At 43.3% G+C, this 17,478-nt stretch overlaps 1 protein-coding gene across 1 annotated transcript; it reads right to left on the bottom strand.

The window, feature by feature from the left end:
* Positions 1 to 798: 798 nt before the first annotated feature.
* Positions 799 to 16,862, bottom strand: LOC138095895 (zinc finger protein 226-like). The gene is made up of 4 exons (XM_068991843.1): positions 16,761 to 16,862; positions 11,345 to 11,390; positions 6,933 to 7,059; positions 799 to 2,957 (listed from the first exon to the last, which is right to left on the bottom strand). The coding sequence occupies exons 2-4, from the start codon at positions 11,357 to 11,359 to the stop codon at positions 799 to 801; spliced, it is 2,301 nt and encodes a 766-aa protein (XP_068847944.1). The 5' UTR covers positions 11,360 to 11,390; positions 16,761 to 16,862.
* Positions 16,863 to 17,478: the final 616 nt, after the last annotated feature.

Here is a 17,478-nt window from a genome sequence, read left to right as displayed (position 1 = left end):
AGGAGCTAATCAAAACGGGACAATGTCAAATACTGCACACTGTACTGAGTGGTTTACTTATACTTTTAACTCTTTGTCTCTCTGAACTACTTTAAAGGCCACATTTAATTACCTGTTCTGAATAAAACTTCTTATGAAATTTTGAGCGTGACTGCAATATAATTTATAAAACATTTTTCAATTACTAATGTAACAAATATTGAGCACCTATGAAGTATTACAGGTTTCCTTTGTGGCTCAGCTGGTAAAGAATCCACCTGCAATGCAGGAGGCCTGGGTTCGATTTCTGGGTTGGGAAGACACCTTGGAGAAGGGAAAGGCTACCTACTCCAGTATCCTGGCCTGGAGAATTCCATGGACTGTATAGTCCACGGCGTCGCAGAGAGTCAGACATGACTGAGCAACTTTCACATGAAGTATTACTTGGCCATGGTCAGACTATGCAAATTCAGAACAAAGTCTCTGCATTCTGGAGAGACTATTGGGCAACAAGAGTTCTAATGGGCATTACTTTTGACCCATCCATCATACTTTTGTACAAGGCCTGATAAAATCATACTAAGTCGTCTCCTCTGAGTAGTATTTAATAATAAGGTCAAAGTTGAACTGAAGCCCTTACTATACCCCTTATAAGGGATCTCCGTTATGTGGCCTTCTGACTACTGGGACATGTTGAGTTATGGTTAAAATGCTGACTTTTTAATGAAACAAATGATTTTTTTTTCTTTTGAACTTGACAACCAGAAGAATTCACATGACACTTGAGTTTAAAAAAAATCACTTTATAGAACTTTTCTCCTAAGTTGAATCTCTGATGGTCTTACCACCCCTATGACTTTTATAGGATTTATCAGCAGCATGGATTCTTTGATGAATTGTTAGATTGGAGCGCCAACTGAAGCTCTTACCACACATCTCACACTTGTAAGGTTTCTCCCCTGTGTGGACTCTCTGATGAGACTGAAGTTGTGAAGACCGACTGAAGACTTTACCACACACGTCACATCTGTAGGGCTTCTCTCCAGTGTGGACACTCTGATGAAGCTGAAGACTTGAGGCCTGACTGAAGTGCTTCCCACACTCCCCACACTTATATGGTTTCTCTCCTGTGTGGACCCTCTGATGCATGTCGAGGTTCAGGCTCCACTTGAAGCCCTTCCCACACTCCTCACATTTGTATGGCTTCTCTCCAGTGTGGACTTTTTGGTGGGCTTGAAGGTGTGAACTCCGACCAAAGCTCTTGCCACATTCTTCACATTTGAATGGCTTTTCTCCACTGTGGACTCTCTGATGGGCCAGGAGATTTGAGGCCTGCCTGAAGACTTTTCCACACTCCTCACAATTGTATGGTTTCTCTCCAGTGTGGATTCTGCAGTGAATTTTAAGATCTGCTCTACGACTGAATCCCTTCCCACACTCTTCGCATTTGTATGGTTTCTCACCAGTATGGATCAGCTGGTGGATCTGAAGTCGTGAACTCTGATTGAAGCCCTGCCCGCACTCTTCACATTTGTAGGGTTTCTCTACGCTATGGGCCTTCTGATGGATTTGAAGATACGAACTCTGACTGAAGCCCTTCCCACACACTTCACATTTATAGGGTTTTTCTCCTGTGTGGACGACCAGATGAACTTGATAATGGGAGTTCCTCCTGAAGTTCTTCCCGCACTCCTCACATTTGTATGGTTTCTCCCCTGTGTGGACTCTCTGATGTGCCTGAAGGTTTGAACTCAGAGTAAAGCCTTTACCACACACATTACATACATATGACTTCTCTCCAGTGTGGATTCCCTGATGGGCCTGAAGACTTGAAGGCCGACTAAAGCCTTTCCCACATTCCTCACATTTGTAGGGTTTTTCTCCTGTGTGGACTCTCTGGTGAATGTACAGATTTGAGCTACAAATGAAGCCCTTCCCACACTCCTCACATTTGTACGGTTTCTCTCCTGTATGGACTCTCTGGTGGGACTGAAGGTGTGAATTCCGACTGAAGCTCTTACCACATGCATCACATATGAATGGTTTCTCCCCAGTGTGGACTCTCTGATGGTCTTGAAGGTGGGAGGCCTGACTGAAGGCTCTGCCACACTCCTCACAACTGTAAGGTTTCTCTCCCGTGTGGACTTTACAATGAACAGTAAGTGCTGACTGATGACTGAAGCCTTTCCCACATTCCTCACATGTGAATGGTTTCTTTATGCTGTGGACTTTCTGATGAGTTTGCAGTTGTGAGCTCTGACGGAATTCCTTTCCACACTCATCACACACACTGCATTTTTCTCCTATGTGAACTCTCCGATGAATATGAAGAACTGAGCTATAACGGAAGCCTTTTCCACACTCATTGCACACGTGAGATGTTTCTTTTGAGTGTAACTGCTGGTGAAGATCAAAGGTAGAGAGGCCAGTAAAGGTTCTTTTACACTGGTAAGGTTTTTGTCCTGTGTGAATCATACTATTCTGATCCAGTGTGGAAACCTTCGTGCTGTCTTTTCTATCATCATTGTGGCAGTAAGACTTTTCATTCTTGTGTACTCCTCGATCACCAAGGTGGTATGAAATCCGACCAACACCGTCAACATCCTCTTCACACCGACACAGTTTACTTTGCGTGGAAATTTCCTGGTATCTATTCTGATAATTCTGTGACTCAGTCAAGGAACTTTTTCTCCAAGAATCGAGCGTTCTCAAAGATGCAAACCTTGGATTTCCAGTATCACCAGGATCACCTGCTTTCTCATTTAATATGTAGTTCTCATCTTCAGAAATCTGAATAGATAGTCCTGCCCCAACCTGGTGCAGGGAATGACCTTGTTTGTGGAACTGACAACTATTTATCATGGAGTCTTGACATCTGGTTAAGTCATTCGCAATCTGTTGCCAGATTTGCCAGCAGGAAAGCTCTTCATGTAATCCTCTCTCTTGAACGGCCCTCAACTCACTTTGATTGTTTTCTTCTATAACGACAGAGAATTGAGAGATGTGGACAGGTGAAAGCTTTGTTTAAAGAGTCAAGATTTCACACTTAAGACACACTATGAGTCTTTAATGAACCCCAGCATGGTTTGACTTATCTTTTTCCCCACAAATAAAGTTCTCAGGTTTATATATTGACAGCAACCAAGAGATGGTCCATTAAACTCCCAAATACTTAGAAGTAATGAAAACCATGTAAAACAAAATGCTATCTGACATACTATTTACAGCATCTTTCAAAAATTACATATCGCTCCTATCACAGCACAGTATCAAGACAGACAAGCATTTTGCTGCGCTCACAGGTTTCACAATGTTTGGCAGTTAAGTTAGTCAGGGCTTAAGAAAGGCATGTACGGGTGAACCCCAGTTTGATTTCCAGGATGCTCAACAATTTTGAATTCTAGATTATCTCTGAATCAAGTCAGAGAAGCAAAAGAGCTTTCAGAAGGAAGGTGTCTGAAAGAGGAAAAGCAATGGAAAGTAGAGCGCGCTGAAAAGCTGCACAGGCAGCAGTCCACCAAGGGGGTAGTGCTGAGAAGATTCAAGGTGCTAAGAATCAGTGGGGGTGAAAAAAAGCTCAAAAACCTATACAATACTCTGGCTTCTTAGTGCAGTAGGCAGCACATCAGTATCATAATCTGAAACCTATACACTGGATCCTTCTGCGGTAGCTATATAGCCTAATATGGCTCCACATCCCCCTAGAGGAGGAATCAACATTTACAGGCTAAGAATGATCTCTCAGCATAGAAAGGACTTCCCTGGTGGTCCAGTTCCCAATGCAAGGGTTCCAGGTTTGATCCCTGTTTGGGAACTAGATCTCACATGCTGTAACTAAGAGTTTACCTGTTGCAACTTAGAGATGCCACACACCACAACTAAGACCTGGCACAGCCAAATACGCAAATAAAGAAAACAAACTGGCTGCTTATTTTTTTTTTTTAATAACCACAGCCTGGAAAAATTTTGGACATAAATACATTGGCCTTTAACAAGAATGATTTCCAAAGTGAAGAAGGCAGTTTATGAGTGAGGTGGGAATAAATTCCATAGCTTATGATAAGTATTTAGAAAGACTGCTGCTGCTGCTAAGTCGCTTCAGTCGTGTCTGACTCTGTACAACCCCATAGACTGCAGCCCACCAGGCTCCCCCATCCCTGGGATTCTCCAGGCAAGAACACTGGAGTGGGTTGCCATTGCCTTCTCCAATGCATGAAAGTGAAAAGTGAAAGTGAAGTTGCTCAGTCGTACCCGACTTTGTGACCCCATGGACTGCAGCCTACCAGGCTCCTCTATCCATGGGATTTTCCAGGCAAGAGTACTGGAGTGGGTTGCCATTGTCTTCTCCTTAGAAAGACTAGACACTGTCAAAGAATCATCAAAGCAGTGAAGGCAAACATGATCTTAAATTCCTTCCAAAGGATATGTACAAATCGCCACACAAACAAAATGTTTGTAGAAGTAACAACCTAAGATCCATTTCTTGTTATTGAGGTGGGCTTGGGAGGAAGGAGATGGGACAGAGCTGGGAAAATCTTCTCAGGGCAAGACTAACTCACCAGTTAGCTATTTTCTGAGACCTTTCCCCCCCAGATATGATGGATAAGGAAATATAATTTTTTTTTCCTTCTATGAAAAGCTACGTAAGTAGACATAAGAATTCTTCATTCAAAAAACAAATTTATCCCCAAATAAATATGCTTGCTACTAATGGCTAAAGGAAAGTCACAGGAAAAGCATTCACTCAGTTTGGTTATAATTACAGGTTCTATGTGTGTGCCTGCTCAAGTTGATGAGGGTCAACTTGTATGGAAAGGCAAACAACCACATATACACCATAGGACCTGAGAAGTTAGAATTAGGCTGCTGCTGCTGCTAAGTTGCTTCAGTTGTGTCCAACCCTTAGTGACCCCAGGGACTGCAGCCTACCAGGCTCCTCCATCCATGGGAGTTTCCAGGCAAGAGTACTGGAGTGGGTTCCCATTTCCTTCTCTGAGAATTAGGCTAGGAATTTGTTGGAAGACACAAAAACATTTTGCAATATCCCTATTCACTCAGATTTGTTCACCAGCCATTGGCTATTTAAGTGGTAGGCAAATTTCTCTATCCATTGACTCATCCATTTATTCAACAAATATTTAGAGTCCTTGTCATGTACCAAGGCTATTCTAAGCACTTAGGCTTGTAAGTTATAAATGGAACAGACCAAATTCCTCTACTCTGGGGACTTCCCTAGTGGTCCAGTGGCTAAGACTCCACACTGCCAATGCAGGTGGCCTGGGTTTGATCTCTAGTCAGGGAACTAGATCTCACACAGGGAATGAAGATTGAAAATCCAGCATGCCTCAACTAAGACTGGCACTGCCAAATAAAGAAATCAATATTAAAATACAACAGTGACAAATTCCTCCATTCCTGGAATACCCTCCAGGGGAAGAGAGAGAAGTGACAAACAGGTAAACCAAAATGTATGTACATGAGTGAAGATCAGTGCTCAGAGATCACACAAGGCAGGGCAGAGAAAGAAAGAGAGGACTGGATTTTCCATAGGGTGGTCCAAGGACAGCCCTCTCTTCCTCTTGAAGGTGAGTGACCTGAGGTAAGTACATAGGCCTGAAGGATTTCAGGTGAAAGAGTATTCCAGGCAGAGAGGACAAGGAGATACATCCTTTGCAGGTCTGAGACAGGAGGGAGGATGATGGAGATGGAAAAGACAGAGTCAGAAGGAGAGGAGATGTACTCAGGGAGGTGGTGGGGTCGAAGAGCAGACCATTAGAGGATTCCAGAAGCTGCTTTAAGTGGTTTTCATTCTAAGTAAAACAATCCATAAGAGAATTTTGAACAGACAACTAACACAATCTGACTTAAAGTTACAAAGGATCCCTTCGCCACTTCAAGAATGAACGGTAGGAGGGGAAAGGAGGGAGCAGGTGACCAGTACAGACTACGCAATAACCAGGGCAAGAGATGTCCCACTGGGACCAGGTGAGCGACAGCACAGGGCTGGCGAGAAGCACAATATATGGAGAGTTAACCACGAGAGTGAACAACTGCTCGGTGCTTACCTAAATTTCTATCTGGGTCGCTGAATTCATCATCCAAAGCCTCTTTTTTTTTTCTCTCTCTCTCTCTTCTCTTTCTATATGTTTTGTATCTCTTTTGAAGAATGAGAACATGCAGAGTTGCAAGTTAAAATGAACAGGTCAGAGCTACAGTTTACTGGAAGTTTGAGTTTCCAACTGTATATTTAAGATACTGAAGAGCGACGTCTGAATAGCAGAGGACAAACTGTAAAATGGTTCTGATTATATTTCCATTAGCAAGGCCAAGAGTTTTAAGAGATTTTGCCTTGATTATAACAATAATAAATAATTTATGTTTCAAAACTAGAAACTGAAGGCCCTGTTTTTCAAACTTTGTATCATGACCCACTGAAGAAGTAGCACTTATTTCAAGACTCAGACACATACGTAGGAATATGCAGTACTAAAATGAGGGCTGAAAGAACTATTTCTGACCAATGTCTATTTTCCTAAAATCTGTTCCCACTGGCTCTCAGACCACTCATGCATCAGCCAGGGTTTTCGCTGCAACATGATCTAGTCTTCCTAAGAAGCTTTTGATATCTTCTCTAATATTTGATTTCATTAAACATGGCATGTTAGGCTTGCTAAGTTGGCTTTATAACCCACTAATGGGGCTGCCACTGATGGGACATGAGTGACATCTGAAAAATAACACACAAGGTACAGCAGGATACCGCTCATTGACTGTTCTTTGACCAAAAAAAGAAAAAGACCTGAAACACACAGTTTAGAAAGACCAGAGATAGCCCGTCATGTCCCACTGGAACTGGAAAAGTCTGGTCTCCCAACTCAGAGAACCATTTCAAGAACCCCAGAGCCTTGAAACACCAAGGTCACAAGACACTTGCAGAGAAAGGCTGTCCTCACCTACTGAGACCAGGTTCCGGAAGTTCTCCACCATCACATCCTGGTACAGCTTTCTCTGGGCTGAGTCCAGTAACCCCAGCTCCTCCTCTGTGAAGGCCACAGCCACGTCCTTGAAGGTCACTGCCTCCTACAACAAACAATACCAGCTCAATCTTACAGCCAGCGGCCAGTGGAAGAGGGACAGCACCAGGAAAGAGAGGAGGATGAAAAGAAGTTGCTTTGGCTCCTGTGCAATGTGTAGACTTCTCAGTCCCCTCCTTCCATCCTGCCAACATCACACTGACTTTCCTTAGCCTCACTGCAAGTGCAGCTATGAAGAAGGAAGCTTTGTGTATCTACCTGGTGTTCCCAGTGAACTCATAAATAAACTCCCTAGAATTCTAACCACTGCATCCTGAACTAAAAAGCCTTCATTTTTATTTCTGGCCATGCCTTGCAGCTTGTGGGATCTTAAGTTTCCTGACCAGGGATTGAACCCGGGCCATGGCAGTGGAAGTGCAGAGTCTTAACCACTGGACCACCAAGTGAAAGTCACTCAGTTGTGTCTGACTCTTTACGACCCCATGGACTATACAGTCCCTGAAATTCTCTAGGCCAGAATGCTGGAGTGGGTAGCCTTTCCCTTCTCCAGGGGTTCTTCCCAACCCAGGGACTGAACCCAGGTCTTCTGCACTGCAGGTGGAGTCTTTACCAGCTGAGCCATAAAAGGAACTCCCCAAAACACTTCACTTTTTAGATACAATCATCAATTGTCCCGGCAACATTTACTAATTTAGGCCCGGCAGTATATGATGGCACCTGCCTCTCACTGAAGTAGGAACCAGGTGAGGAGGAGGGTCATATGAGGGAATTAACCAAAAGGCCATGCCAGGCCTCAGATGAAACCCCTCTTTCTTTCCCTGTTTGTCCTTCTCTTATCTAATGGTATACTCTGACTCCAGAATCTTGGTTTTCTGGATAAGTCTGAATTGGTTCCTCATTTTTCACAACCCTTTTATTTAAAACAAAGATAAAACCAAGTACGTACCTCTTTAGACAATTGTTCTCAGGTGTCAGTGCAGTGACAAGTGAAGTACCACCTGACTTTTAAAATTAAGGTCGTGGATTATTTTGATCAAAAGAAAAAAAAAAATACTGGGTTAGCCAAAAAGTTCATTCCAGATTTTCCATACCATCATACAGAAATATCTGAACAAACTTTTTGGCCAAGCCAGTACAAGATGGAAAAACAAACAAATCAGTAAATAAAATACACACAGGGTCTGATTCAAGCACAGGAAGACAGAATCTCACTCTTGTCATAAGAAAACTAACAATAGTTATTTTTTCTGTGTGAAGAGGCAGTTTGACCCTGCTGTGCCATATTTGGCTATTTTACCAAAAAACATTCAAGGCACCACTTACAAAACATACCACTTCAATTTTGCATATCTAGTATGTCAAGGGCAAAAAGAGGCAATATTTTTCAGAATATATTTTTTGAGAAAAAAGTTAAATCAGGAACATCATCACCGTAATATTCTTAAAACAGTAAAAGACCTAAACTAAAGGTCTATGAATAAAGAATAGTTTAAAAATAGGTATGTAAGAAAGCTAAGCCCCAAAGAATTGATGTTTTTTGAACTGTGGTGCTGAAGAAGGCTCTTGAGAGTCCTTTGGACTGCAAGGAGATCCAACCAGTCAATCCTAAAGGAAATCAGTCCTGAATATTCATTGGAAGGATTGATGCTGAAGCTGAAGCTCCAATACTATGGCCACCTGATGTGAAGAACTGACTCATTAGAAAAGACCCTGATGCTGGGAAAGACTGAGGCAGGAGGAGAAGGGGATGACAGAGGATGAGATGGTTGATGGCATCACCAACTCGATGGACACGAATCTGAGCAAGCTCCAGGTGTTGGTGATGGACAGGGAAGCCTGGCGTCCTGTAGTCCACGGGGTCGCAAAGAGTCAGACACGACTGAGCAACTGAACTGAACTCAAGTTTTTGGGAACATGATAAAGCAATTAAAAGTGAATGTTGACAGTGAAAGTGAAGTTGCTCAGTCGTGTCCGACTCTTTGCAACCCCAGGGACTGTAGCTTATCAGGCTCCTCCGTCCATGGGATTTTCCAGGCAAGAGTGCTGGAGTGGATTGCCATTTCATTCTCTAGGGGATCTTCCTGCCCCAGGAATAGAACCCAGGTCTCCCATATTGCAGGCAGACGCTTTACCGTCTGAGCCACCATGGAAGCCAAAAGTGAATGTTGCTGCTGCTGTTGCTAAGTCGCTTCAGTCGTGTCCGACTCTGTGCGACTCCACAGACGGCAGCCCACCAGGCTCCCCTGTCCCTGGGATTCTCCAGGCAAGAACACTGGAGTGGGTTGCCATTGCCTTCTCCAATGCAGGAAAGTGAAAAGTGAAAGTGAAGTTGCTCAGTCGTGCCTGACTTCGCAACCCCATGGACTGCAGCCTACCAGGCTCCTCCATCCATGGGATTTTCCAGGCAAGAGTACTGGAGTGGGTTGCAATTGCCTTCTCCGAAAGTGAATGTTCAGTTCAGTTCAGTTCACTTGCTCCGTCGTGTCTGACTCTTTGCGACCCCATGAATTGCAGCACGCCAGGCATCCCTGTCCATCACCAACTCCCAGAGTTCACTCAGACTCACGTCCTTCAAGTCAGTGATGCCATCCAGCCATCTCATCCGGTGTCGTCCCCTTCTCCTCCTGCCCCAATCCCTCCCAGCATCAGAGTCTTTTCCAACGAGTCAACTCTTCGCATGAAGTAGCCAAAGTACTGGAGTTTCAGCTTCAGCATCATTCCCTCCAAAAAAATCCCAGGGCTGATCTCCTTGCAGTCCAAGGGACTCTCAAGAGTCTTCTCCAACACCACAGTTCAAAAGCATCAGTTCTTTGGCACTCAAGTTTCTTCACACTCCAACTCTCACATCCATACATGACCACTGGAAAAACCATAGCCTTGACTAGACAGACCTTTGTTGGCAAAGTAATGTCTCTGCTTTTGAATATGCTATCTAGGTTGGTCATAACTTTCCTTCCAAGGAGTAAGCATCTTTTAATTTCATGGCTGCAGTCACCATCTGCAGTGATTTTGGAGCCCCCAAAAATAAAGTCTGACACTGTTTCCACTGTTTCCCCATCTATTTCCCATGAAATGATGGGACCAGATGCCATGATCTTCGTTTTCTGAATGTGGAGCTTTAAGCCAACTTTTTCACTCTCCACTTTCACTTTCATCAAGAGGCTTTTTAGTTCCTCTTCACTTTCTGCCATAAGGGCAGAAACATAAGTGAATGTTAGGTAGTATTAAATGAGAGAAGTTTTTAAACTGTATCTGTTATAAATGAACTTCCCTGTAGCTCAGATGGTAAAGAAGCTGCCTGCAATGCAGGAGCCCAGGGTTCGATTCCTGGTTTGGGAAGATCCTCTGGCAAAAGGAATGGCTACCTACTCCAGTATTCTTGCCTGGAGAATCCATGGACAGAGGGGCCTGGCAGGCTACAGTCCATGGGGTCACCAAGAATCAGACATGACTGAGCGACTAATATAACTACTACTATGTTTTAAATACAAATACACAGCTATGAATACATATGATGAAGAGATTACAGAAATATAAAAGCAGCTAATTTGTAAGCTGGGAAATATTAAAGTGGAAGATGTTCTTCGTGTCCCTTAATTTTTCTTTTACTTGTGAAATGAAAAATGACGAAATAAAACCAAAATTAAAACCAAAACTAATTACATAAGACAGGAATTTTTTAAAAAGCACACATGGCTCACGAAGGTCCTCACAGGCTCAGACTCTCCTTGAAAAAGAAAAACCCACAGGGAACTACAGTCAGTATTTTGTTATTACAAAATATTTCCCTGTAAGAGAAAAGAATCTGAATATATACATAGATACACACATATATATAACTGAATCATTTTGCTGTACCTGAAACTAACACAACATTGTAAATCAACTATGAAAGTGAAAGTCACTCAGTCGTGTCTGACTCTTTGGACTATACAGTCCATGGAATCCTCTAGGCCAGAATAGTGGAGTGGGTAGCCTTTCCCTTCTCCAGGGGATCTTCCCAACCCAGGGATCAAACCCAGGTTTCCCACATTGCAGGTGGATTCTTTACCAGCTGAGCCACAAGGGAAGCCCAAGAATACTGGAGTGGGTAGCCTATTCCTTCTCCAGCGGATCTTCCCGACCCAGGAATTGAACCAGGGTCTCCTGCATTGCAGGTGGATTCTTTACCAACTGAGCTATAACTGAAGTATAGGGAAGCTATACTTCAATTAAAAACAAAGAAAGTATCAGGAAAGCTATACTTCAATTAAAAACAAAGAAAAATCCATGTAAAATCTCTGAGTACAAAAGTGGTATTTTTAACAGCAAAAGAGACAAGCTCTACTCACCATGAACATGTTCATCTTCTGTCTCCTTCCAGGGAAGTGCAGAATCCTAGGAAGACAGAGGGGAAAAGAGAAAGACGTCGATGAAAACTGGTTTACAAAAACATGACTAACCCAGGTGGGGCTCGCTGTGAATCAGCAAGGCACTCAGTCCTCCAAGTGGCTGCAGCCGAGTGGGCTTTAGAGGGATCTTGCACGGATACCAGATGCTTCCAAGACCCCTCTCATTAGCTGTTCAGGGAGCAACACGCCCACCTACACACTGGCCCTATCAGTGTGCTGTGGCTTCCACAGTGGTCGTTCTTATTCCAAGGTGTAATCAGAGACCATGTGAGTAAGAGCAGGCTTTGGAGTTAACACGCATGGGCTGAAATCCGGGCTATACCACTCACTAGCAGTGTCATCTTCGGCAAATTATTAACATTTCTCTGCCTCAATTTTGTCATCAGCAAGTAGGGGAGAACAGGGGTATCCACCTCATGAGACTGGTGTAAGGCAGAAAGCTCTGAGAACCACGTCAGGATTTCTTATTTCTCAGCAACTGTGGTAAAGCAGATGATACTGTACAATTTGAAATGATCCTTATAGATGTGATTTCTAACAACAGAACACTGTCAAATACAGGCAGGTCCCACGCTGTTGTCCCGAAATGGAAGTTTTTAGAATTCTGCAAATCTCTGCCTGTATTCCTCATAATTTTGTTACCACCACATTAATATTTAACCTGAAATAGGCAACTTTTTATAAAGATATAAAAATACATTGTTTCTTTTTAAGCAGGAAGTACCCTTTTGACAATTATGCATAGATGTAAAAAGAACTAATAAAAGCCTGGATTCTGCAACAATAATAAAAAACACCTTGACAGTCCATACTGAAAAATTCCATACAGGAATCTGAATTATACATAAAGAAATGTTTAAGAAATAAATGGATGAGAAGAGAGAGCTCCTCCCCATTGTAGAACACAAACTAATAACTGTAGAATCAAAGAGAAAATCATCAAGGGGTGGTAAAATTTGGGAAAGTTTAGTGGGGAGTAAGATAGCCACATTGTTTCAAAATATTAATTGCAAAAAGGACAACAGTTACTTCGCAGACACCTTAACCAAGCACACAAAGCTGAAATCACCAGCTGGAACAAACCCACAAACTGACATTTGCTTGGTATGATGCCTTAGAGGGCTGCCTCACCACTTCTGGGGCATCACTGTTAATAATGGGTAACCTGAATCCAATTATGAACAAATATCAGATAAACCAGGGCTTCCCTGGTCGCTCAGTGGTAAAGAATCCACCTGCCAGTGCAGGAGATGAGTTTGGTCCCTGGTCCAGGAAGACCCCACATGTTGTGAAGCAACTAAACCCATGTGTCCCAACTACGGAGCCTGTCTGTGCTCTAGAGCCCGTGAGCCGCAACTCCTGAGCCCTCAAGCTGCAACTACTGAAGCCCACGTGGCCTAGAGCCTATGCTCCACAACGAGAAGCCACTGCAAGGAGAAGCCCGTGCACGACTAGAGAAACGCCCGTGCAGCAACGAAGACCCAGCACAGCCAAACACCAATTAATAAAGTGATTTTTTTAAGTGCATAACCTGAATCTAATCATCAACAAGCATCAGATAAACCACAGCTTCCTTAGGTGGCTCAGTAGTGAGGAATCTGTCTACTAATGCAGAAGACATGGGTTCTACCCCGGATCTGGGAAGATACCACATGCTGTGGAGCAACTAAGCCTGTGTTTCACAACTACTGAGCCCACAAGCAGTAGAACCTGTGCTCCACAACAAGAAAAGCCACCACGATGAGAAGCCCGTGCAACTAGAGTGCTCGCCATAACTAGAGAAAAGCCTGTGCAGCAACGAAGACCCAGCACAGCCAAGAATAAATAAATAAATAAAATTATTTAAAAAATGATCATGTATAACCTGAACCTAATTATGAACAAAGGTCAGAGAAACCAAAAAAGAGGGCCCTCCCACAACATAATTTATCAATACTCTTCAAAAATATCAAAAGCCAAAAAGTCTGAGGAGTCATTCTGGGCTAAGGAAGACTAATGAAACAAAAACTAAGTGCAATGCATATAACTGGACTCCCTGAAGAAGAAAAGTGGCTCGCCAAGACTTTATTGGAACCAACAAGGACCAACTGTATAGCACAGGGAAATTATACTCGACATTTTGTAGTAATCTGTAAGGGAAAAGAATCTGAAAAATAAATGAATCATTGTGCTGTGAAATAAACATGATATTATAGATCAACTAGATTTCAATTTTAAACAAGATCTTAAAGGCTAATAAAAAATGTAAATATGGGCTGTGCATTAGATAGTAGTGTGTTACCAATGTCATTAACCTCCTTTTGATCAACTGGCTCTGCAAACGAAAAAATAAACAAGCACGATAAAGCCGTGAAAAAACCACACTGCACTGAGAACTAGCAACGGAAACGGCTCAAACTTGCTGTTTTTAACTGATCAACAAGAACTGTGTTGAAATGAGAAAAAGACAAGCTGCTCCTTCACACAGACAAAAATAACCAAAGAAGTGGGACTTCCCTGGTAGTCCAGGGGTTGAGAATCCACGTTCCAATTTAGGGGATGTGGGTTGGACCCCTGGTCGGGGAACTAAGAGCCCACATGCTGTGGAGCCACTAAGCCTATTTGTCGAAACTAAGACCTGATGCAGTCACAAGTAAATAATATTAAAAAAAAAAAAACTGTCCTCTCAGCAAACATGAATGATGGACCACTTCATTAATAGTGACTCCAGTCCCATTTTGCTTCTTTCATCCACTAGATGCAAATCATTACGATATTCAGTAGTCAAATTGCATCTCCTTCTTGACACCATCCAATCCAGAACAAATCCTCACTGCCTAAAGCTCTCCCCAACTCAGTTAACACAAACCGAAACCGTAGAAGCAGCCATACCTCACGGCCTCCTTACCAGGACACCAGTGCTGCACAGGCATCCTTGCTGCAGTAAGCTCAAACAAACTGAGCTCTTTGATTACAGGTATGTTCCTGGTGGCTGCTGCCTGGCGGTCACAAATGAGCAACTGAGCAAAACAGAAATAATTGGTGACTCCACATAAAGAGTATATGAGAACTCCTTATACTATTTTTGCACCTTTTCTGTTTGAAATTATTTTTATATTATTTCCTAATATTTTAATGAAAAGAAAGTTATAGAAAACATATAACAGCATATCAACTATACTCCAATGAATATTTTAAGAAATAAAATTTAAAAAGAGAAGCTAAGAAACAGCCATAGTAACAACAATAGTAATAATAGTAGTGGTTCATTGATGATGACTATGGCAAAAATATCTAGTACAAATTAACAATAACTACCAGTTGATCTTCCCACTTTAGGCTCAAGTACTTTAGTTTACGAGGCTTCCCAGGTGGCTCAGTGGTAAAAAATCCACCTACCAAGCTGGAGACTCGGGTTTAATCCCTGGGTGAGAAAGATCCCCTAGAGAAGGAAAAGGCAACCCACTCCAGTACTCCTGCCTGGAAAATCTCATGGACACAGCTGCCTGGTGGGCTACAGTTCATGGGGTCCCAGAGAGTCAGACATAATTTAGCAACTACACAGCAGCAACAGGACTCTAGTTTAAAAGATACCAATGAATCTACCCCCAAAAGCCTGGAAGGGATATATCTTCACATCTAATACTCTTCCATTTTGATTCTATACTTGCTAGCTACCTTTTGCTCAAGTGAGGATTTTTCGCAAGGATCCCTGACAAGTAACAATCATCAGTGGGGTAATAAGATCCTCCGACTGAGTAAAGCTCTGCTTTATCCAGCTCAGCTTTATCTGCGACATCCAGCAATTTCCTCGGCCTCAGTTTCCAGACAAGATCCTTTCCTGAGCTTCTCATATTTTCACGTGCAGGGGAGTTACTACAGGATCTTGTTGGAATGCAGACTTCTGGGCCCCCTATGCAGAAATTCTAAATAAGAAGGTCCTGAATGGGGCTCAAGGCTGGGCCTTCCTACCCAAGTGATGCCAATGCTGCTGGTCTGTGGACCACAATTTGAGTAGCAAGGCAGTGTAACCTCAGTCCCAAAGAAAACAGCCTCCACTAAACAGACACATAAACAAGGAGTAACCAGACAAAAAGGCACTAAAACATTAACAGCTGTTTTCTTTACATCCTAAACTTACAGGTAATTAAAATTTTTCTTTATATCCGCATTTACCGTAATGATTGTTACTTCTGTAATATAAATATTATTTGAAATAAAATAAATGACCCCGTTGAGAAAACTATCTTAAAACTGATAGACTAGGGAATTCCCTGGTGGTCCCTGGTTAGGACTCAGTACTTTCACTGCCATGGGCCCTGGTTCAATCCCTGGTCAGGGAACTAAGATCCAGCAAGCTGTGTGGTGAGGCCAAAGAAACCACACACAAAAAAACACAACGACCAGAGAAAAAAAACTTCATAGAATAACCTAAACCTCGCTCTCAAGGTCCCCACATTTAAGTCCCAACCTACTTTCATGAGGAAATTCTAGTCAGTTCCCTATGCTCAACAAGAATATATCAAAGAGATTAGCAAACTAAGGTGTTGGACTCAGCCTGCCTGGGGTTACAACCGCAGCTCTGCTTCTTACTATTCAGGTGAGGATGGGCCAACAGGGTTGTGTTCCCTGGCTCCATCTCCTTATCTCTAAAGCAGAGAAAACAGCAGTACCGATGCACAGAGCCAGTGTGATGGAAACGTGTTCATCAGCATAAAGCTTTTGGAATGGAACTTAAGTGACCAAGGCATAGTTACAATCATTACTCATGCCCATAGGTTCTACAGTTTATGCATCTTAAACAGAAGAATGCCAAGTTCTACTCCGCTGGGTCTCTGTTGCCTCTTCCTTCGTGTAGTGCTTTTTGAGAAGTCAAGGCTGGGGAAGGAAAGGAGGTTGTGAAATCCCAGGATTGTGTTTGTATCCCCTATATTTCACACCCTCTTGTACCAGCTAGAAGAAACCCTCTCTTTTCTAAACAAGTCCGGAGTCCAGGATAATTCGGCTTCCTGAGCTCAGAATCTCACTGTGAGAATCCAGGTGCTTCTGAATTACAGTAGTATTAATAACAATTACGTGTCAGGCAATTGTTGACCTTTTGCTATCTCTTTTTTCTCCAAATACTGTATTAAGAAACCATTGCTTTTATTTCTCTTTTACGGAACAGCAACGGAGGCACAAAAGGGTTAAGCAACTCAGCCAGTGTGACAGAGTATGAAGCCAGAGTTACCTTCATAAGTGGGAGGTCAAGTTAGAGGTGCAGAAAGCCGGGGAGACCCTCAAATCCCAAGAAGCACGACCTGAGCCCGCCCCATCCCGGGACGCTACCAAACGCTCAGCCCAGGGACACGAACATCATCACCCTTGGCCGTCAAACCTCTGCTTCTAGCCGCTGCTTCTCTTTCTCTCCAAATGAAAGGTCAGGAGATGCTGGCCCCAAGCGCATTTCGGGGGAGTTTGAATGGATCGTGAAAAGCGGACCTGAAACACCATCATCAAGCGAAAGATGGCTGCTACCTCGTCCTCCTGGGGCCGAAGGGCCTAGGACAACCCGGAGCTCCTGGACTACACTTCCCAGAATTCCGCGGGGAGACAGTCGCAGTCCAGCCTTACTATAGCTGCAGTAGACGAGCCTACACGGAGCTTTGGACTACACATTCCAGAATGCAAAGGGAGTGCGTGTGGGCCCTCCGCACTACCGCCCTCTGGACTACACTTCCCGCGAAGGTCCGAGCGGAAAACCGTCAAAGCCTCGCCCCCTGATGAGGAAGTGGCTAGTTCCCCTAGTTTTCACTTCCCTTAACCCCTAAGGTCTCAGGCAAATGTCTTGCCAGTCTACCGCGTCAGCCTTAGAACAGGGTTACAAGCTTAGAAGCACTTTGGACATGTCCAAAGGCCTAAGTGACATAAATGCATTACCAGCCACAGAGGCTTCCTGGTAAACCCCAGAGTTTTACTGTTGAAATAAGAGAAGGAAACTGGGCTTTCTTTGGAATGGGCTATAGTCAAAAGTCAAAATACCTCAATACCTGAAATGTGACCAAACATGCTTTGTCCTTACTGGTTCCACACCGAGGGTCCTCTGTTGTAATTCT

This window comes from Capricornis sumatraensis, chromosome 20, assembly GCF_032405125.1.
Source record: "Capricornis sumatraensis isolate serow.1 chromosome 20, serow.2, whole genome shotgun sequence".
NCBI lineage: Eukaryota > Metazoa > Chordata > Mammalia > Artiodactyla > Bovidae > Capricornis > Capricornis sumatraensis.
Note: the sequence above shows the minus strand (reverse complement) of the source record. Positions and strands in the feature narration are given on the sequence as shown.

Bases quoted from the DNA above. Each gene is read 5' to 3' on its own strand.
- LOC138095895 (XM_068991843.1), bottom strand. The intron at 2,958-6,932 runs GTGAGGACAGCC...CTGTCGTTATAG, and splicing joins CCGGAACCTGGTCTCAGTAG to AAGAAAACAATCAAAGTGAG.